This window comes from Thalia democratica, chromosome 5, assembly GCF_965202585.1.
Source record: "Thalia democratica chromosome 5, ktThaDemo2.hap1.1, whole genome shotgun sequence".
NCBI lineage: Eukaryota > Metazoa > Chordata > Thaliacea > Salpida > Salpidae > Thalia > Thalia democratica.
This window is the reverse complement of record NC_139169.1, coordinates 37,270,335-37,276,639: the sequence shown is the minus strand read 5'-3', so window position 1 is coordinate 37,276,639 and position 6,305 is coordinate 37,270,335. Positions and strand designations below refer to the sequence as shown.

The 6,305-nt window shown below is 27.2% G+C and overlaps 1 protein-coding gene across 1 annotated transcript; it reads right to left on the bottom strand.

Annotated features, from left to right (window-relative positions):
* Positions 1 to 285: 285 nt before the first annotated feature.
* On the bottom strand, positions 286 to 5,907 carry LOC145836481 (sodium-coupled neutral amino acid symporter 2-like). Its single transcript, XM_082944279.1, has 11 exons — positions 5,741 to 5,907; positions 5,234 to 5,400; positions 4,882 to 4,963; positions 4,274 to 4,415; positions 3,572 to 3,689; positions 2,882 to 3,003; positions 2,124 to 2,304; positions 1,454 to 1,578; positions 996 to 1,086; positions 585 to 733; positions 286 to 366 (listed from the first exon to the last, which is right to left on the bottom strand). The coding sequence occupies exons 1-11, from the start codon at positions 5,905 to 5,907 to the stop codon at positions 286 to 288; spliced, it is 1,425 nt and encodes a 474-aa protein (XP_082800405.1).
* Positions 5,908 to 6,305: the final 398 nt, after the last annotated feature.

The following is a 6,305-nucleotide window of genomic DNA, read 5'->3' as shown; positions in this document are numbered from 1 at the left end:
ATAACAACATAGCACTTAAAAAAAGTTAGTTGTTTAAATCTGTAACAACGTGTACAACGTTGTAACTTACAAAGACTTCACATAAACCAAATATATAGAGGCTTTTAACAAAATGATTTAAACAGTCATATTTATTACAATAAACTTTTATGATAATCAAGAAACATGTGGATATAAAAAAAAAAAAAGATCAGGTTGTCTTTTTGATGACCAAGTAGTGGGAAGCTAAGACAACGGAAGTAGTTTCAATTTTATTTCTCAAGGATCAATTTGAAAACTTGACATTTAATTTTTAAGCCATTTCACTATCATAAGTGACATACTGTAGCCCATGAACAAAAATCCTCCCAAAACGTAGAAATACGCCTATAAAAACAGTAAATATTTAAACAAAGAATTAAAAAAACAATAAGTAAAAAAAACTAGACAATGGGCAATCAATTAAGTTTAGTTTTACATTCAAAATAATTCAATTAAACAAGTTTGGAAAAATGCAATAGTAGCCCAAGTTTACACATGAATTTAGCTATTTTTAAAAGTTGATTAAAACAAATTGTGCCACTGTTAAAAGGTCAAAGACTAACGAGTATCTTTTTAGGGGAAGTTCTCTGAGTAGGCATCAACTTGACGAAGAAGAGGGAGGGGAGTATGATGACAAGGAGGGATGCAGCTGACGCTCCTGCGATCCCGAAAACATCCCGGATTGACGGCAGAAAGATAACAAGCAGATTCGCTTCAATGAGTTTGGTTATTGTTTATCATAACAAGGAACTTTTAGTTTAATTTATCTTATAAGATCTTTATGTATATTATCTATAAAAACACTTATGTGCGGTTTACAAAGTTTTACTTTAAAAAAACAAAGTTTAAAGTTTTTTGCTGATAATTCTTTGAAAATATTTTCGCACGAAAATATAAACCATTTATTAGTACTGTTTTTGTTATATGGGTCACTATAAGTTGAATTACGTAAAAAAGTATAAAAAGGTAAATACTTGTCACCAGAAGTATAATCATGACAGATATGTGCCTCGACCAAGAAAACGGTTTCTTTCCAAAGAATATTTCGTTGAAAGCTTTTCTTGCCTTTGCAATTATTGTTAATATTAAATTTAAACCTTAAATAAGTGTGAAATTTTTAAATTTAGAAATGTTGATAAAATAACTAGTTTCTATTTATGAAATTAAGTTTGTCAAAAAACAAAAAATATTTTTTGTTTTATTTTTTATAAATACTATGTATAAAACAAACTACTTTTTATTCTCTTTGCTTCAGCATCATAAAAATACATTTTTTAACGAATGAAATACAAACAAACCACTCCTTATAATTTTTACTTCATTTGTTTTAAAATAGATTGCGGTTGGAGTCAAGTTATAAAGTACATAAAGTTTTCAAATTTATATTCTATTTGGTATGTTAAAATACATTGTTTGTTATAAAAAGACTCACTGGAAAGTGGTTCAGAGGAACGGTGAATATAGCCATCAGTATGACCATCAACCTGGCAATGACAACAACCACCTTGTCCGGGTCGTCCGCGCTGTACATAAACAGTAGTTCCGCTCCTGTTGCGTCTGTAGTATATGTATTTACATATAGAAGTAGATAAAATAGTTTTTTTTTAATAATCTTTCATATTAAAAAATCTCTAAAACGAAAAGTACGTAGAGTATGACATTTTTTAATTTTATTGCTGTTGTTTAATAATTGTCCCTGTATTAATTTAATTAGATGTTTTAGAATATTGTTAAAAAATTGTCATAAAAAATTAACTTACTTATTCTTTTAAGCAACGTAGTATATTAATTGAACTGATTTTTTAAATAGTTGTAGACTAGAATTCATATTTTTTTGATTCAAGGTACCTGATACATTTAAAAATGACTGTGCATTCTAGAAAAGGTTTATCTTTTCAGTAAATTTAAATTCTATCTCTTCCTTAATTTTTATGGCTTGTTAGTGTTGTATAAATATTTTGAGTGACAGTTTATTTTGCTTAAAAGACTTAATAAAAAAGAAAACAATTTAGAATATTGTAATTTACCCTTAAATAACTTAAAAAAGCACTTTTATATGCATCCTTGATAATACAGTTAAACAGTAGTTTAGTAAAACCGACTGTAGAACGTGAGGTAGCCGAAAATGGCAGCCAGCATGTACGACGCGAGGCAGGCAAGAAGGGAAATCCCCACAACCGATTTCATTCGCCGCACGGTGGGGTTGCGGAGGTCGGAGTAGATGTGGAGGAGGGAGGAGTGGCACTGGAAGGAGAAAATCATCGTCGGCACCGCGTACACGCTCTGTTGTTATTGGATAAAAAAAAATTTTGGTAAAGTTTTTAAGTTTATAGTAAATATTAATAAGATATTAGTAATAACATTGAAGTTTTCATGGCGGATAAGGTTTGTGTTTAGTTCAAAGTCACTAAAGGTTAACCTGGAGTATTAAAAGTGTTTAATTTTATTAAGATACTAATAATTTAATAATTTTTAAAATAATTAAGAAAATTATTTTTTTTGTGTTGTAGGTTTTAGAAGTTTTGACTCTAAAATTAAGTTATTTGTGCAAATGCTTTGATGGTCGTTAGTAGTTCATTGATTTATATGAGTATTTAGTAGTTTTTAGTTTGTTTACAAAATAGGTAATTAACATTAATATGTACAATGTTATAATTTACGAAAATAAAGAACTAAGATCTTTATATAACAATTTTTTAATCTATTTTCTATAAAAAAAGATAAGTTAGAAGTTTGCATACACAGAGTCATCTAACTTTTTTTTTAATCATTACGTGTTAAGTTATAAAAGAAATCAAATACAAAGAACACTAGTAAGTTAATTTTAAATGTTTAGTACAAAATCTTTTTGCAAACTGACATTATAATTCCACACGAAAGGTTCAATTTTGCAAGTTTGTGTCTTGAGAGAAGACTTAAGTTCTTCTAATATCATGTCATTTGACATTGTTGCATTACATTCTTCTGATGTGTGGTTTGTTGCTGTAATTATTTTATTGTTTTATTCGTAGGTTTGCTTTAAAAAAAGGAGATAGTTATAGTTTATTTCTAAAATTAAACTTTTAATAACTATTTAACTTTTAAAACTGCTAACGTTTATTTCAGTTGATAAGCGTTGAATAAAAAGTTATAAAGTATTTTTCCAATAATATGAATTAGGCGTAGTTTTACTTTATTGTGATTATTTTAGAATAGTAATATTTATTTATTTTTCATTCTAAAATGTTTTTATATAACTTTTTGCTATTTTAACAAAACATGTTTGTACTAAAACATAAAGTTCTAATAGATTATCATTTGAGTATATGAAGATGTTTACGTGCTAAAAAAAATTGAAAGCACTTTTGCTTTTAAGTTGTTCGTGAAAAACTTATTTCAAGTGCTCGTTTAATTATTGCGGACAGAAGTAAAACAAGCTAACTAGTTTCTAGTTTTAAAACTAATACAATAGTAAAAATTATTTGTTTAGTTTTTCTTTTGTTGTCTCGTCTTTAATTAATATGACGTAAGCAAATACTTTCTAAATGAAGAAATATATAAAATAACTAACACCTCCATTCTGTAGATGAGTTATAACTAGCTCGTTCGTTTATTTTTATTGTATAGTTTGAATTAATAACATCGTCACTTAATATAGGACAAGGTATGTAAAACTTTTTCACAATCACCTGTAGGATTTTTATAAAGTTAAAAGTAAATTGCTTCATGATTTTTCGGTTGTTTATGTACTTAGAATATTTTCCAAAATTATTTTAATAAAGCAATTACAATAGTTAAACTATGATTTATAAATGTTTAGTTAATTTGATAAATATTTATAAGTACAATTAAAAAATAATTTAGTTTTTTGTAACTAAGTTAAACAACAAGTTTTTCAGACACCAGAATATATAAGATTGGTGTGACTTAAAAAATTGTCTTGACCGTTAAGTAGTTAAAAGTTTTAGAAATTATATAAAATTTTTTATATGAAGACTACAATATTTATACGGCTCAATTAGATTTATTTAAGTAAAAACTTAATTTTACCTAGGTGTAAAAATATTCAACAGTTTCAAAGTATTTCTAAATGAAATATCTGAATAGCGAATTTACCAACTAATAAAAAATAAACTCTGTGCAAATAATAATCAAAATTAGTTTCTAACTTAAAAGATATAAGTTACAACGTCCGTACAACATAAAGTACTTAAATAACTAATAAGTATGTTAATATATACACAAAATAAGCTTTTAAGCATTAAAAACTTACCATGACAGTGAAGAATAACATGCATGCTTGAGCGAAAGCGCTCGTGTAAGACAATTTACCAATATTTCTCAAACTGGCAAGCGGTACAACTATGGTAACGGTTATCAGTATTACTAGATAGTCTCCATTCAAATACCATGCACTATAGTAGAATAATTTTCATTAAGTTCTATGTGTAAGTTTCTTAAAAAAATTTTAATATTTAGTAAATGTTTTAAACTTTACTTTTCATTTTTGAATGGAATAAAAAAACGGAAATTAACAATAAAAAGTAGTACTTATAACATGTGTGTAAATTAACTATTTAAAGTTACTTTGTTTATTAATTTACAAACAGTCGTTTTTGCAAAAGTCATTTAAGTCTATAACAATATGCTTAGAATTCAAAACTTATTGTTTGGGTTTATGAAGCTATCTCATAATTTTATCTTTTAGATTTTATGAAAACATTTGTACATAACAATAAGTAATAGTTTTTATAGTCATATGATACCGTATAACGTAACAAATAGTGTGATATACGCTAAAAACAACTTTAATTAAGTTTAGAAAAAAGTTTTTGTTTACTTAACTGAACTCTAAACAACAAAAAATACAGCAAAACTGACTCATAACAGTCATTTATATCGGCGAGAGACCTTATTACCCCTGGAAGATTGTACTTTACTATAAACAGGAAGCTACAACAGCCTGTAAAATTTTTACAGATTCTACTAACAAGTAACAATAATTTTAACAGTTTTTAATAATAAGTTGAAGAACAAAAAGTGGCAATTATTAGTGAGTATAAGACAAAAAAGCCATCAACAAAATATTAACGAAAAATAAAAACAATTTTTTTCTAGTTATTGTTGAGCTTGAATTTTTTAAATTTCTAATAAATTAGTTTACGAAAATGAACAAAAAACTTTGACTTTCTTCTCTACTATGTCATATAGATATGGCAATATCTAACATAACCTCCAACACATTGCACAAGAATGCTGCATGCAGTCACCAGTTTGCCAACTTTTCCGAACGCGCGCCTGCCTATCTTCTCGTACGAAGTGCAGTTGGTTTGTTGGCTCAATTCCAACAAAAATGCTATCGTTGTGTACGCCAACACTGCAACTCCAACTAAAAACACCCTGAAAGATTTGTTTAATTTTAATTTTCAAATCCTTCTGAATATGTTATTAATCCTAAAGAGACTCTTACAAAAACTAACGTAATCATTATATTAATTGCATAGTTTGATAATTCTTAATGCTATATAATAGGCTATGTTTGAAAAGTAATTTAATAAAAAAATAAAATTAAAACTGCAAATAAGCAGTTGTACAGTTAATTAATTAGAATGTTTTCTAGGTTCTTTAGCTAAAACAACGACTTTAAACAGCTTAAAAAGTTTATGGTACATTCTAAACGTTTACGTTTCTAATTGTTAAAGAAATTTAGAAGAGCATCTTTAAATACATTGAAACTAACGTGAACAGAACGATTCCGATGTTAGCAACTGCGTTAGCGAGACCCAGTATCCCGCTCCCCAAGACCGCGTTCATCACGTTGAACACGCTCATCGGAGCGTTGAACGACCTGCTTTTATCCGCTCCTGAAGTTTTTCTCTCCTTCGCCACCCCTTGTTTGTATTCCATTTTTCAGTGTGCTTTTTTTCAAACTGATCTACCGTAAGTTTTTTATTTATTTAAAATTTTGTAAAAAAAAGAGTTATGATTTTCGTTAATATTATTTAGTTATTAGTTTGAAATTGTTTATAACTTTAACGAAGCAGCTGGACCTTGTTGAAACTTATATGAAAAGTTTTTATTGTTTATTTCAATTAATCATTGAAAGCTGTTTTTGTTTGAGTTTAAAAAATTTATTCTGTTTAACTTAAAATTTATTAATAACTTTTGTGTTATGGACTCATAAATGTAGGTTTTTTTTTGATTATGCTAAAGAAGTTTCCACATTTTAATAAATTAGTAGACAATTACTGAAATAGAAATATTACAAAAACATAATCAATGATTCCTTTATTATTTTTACTTAA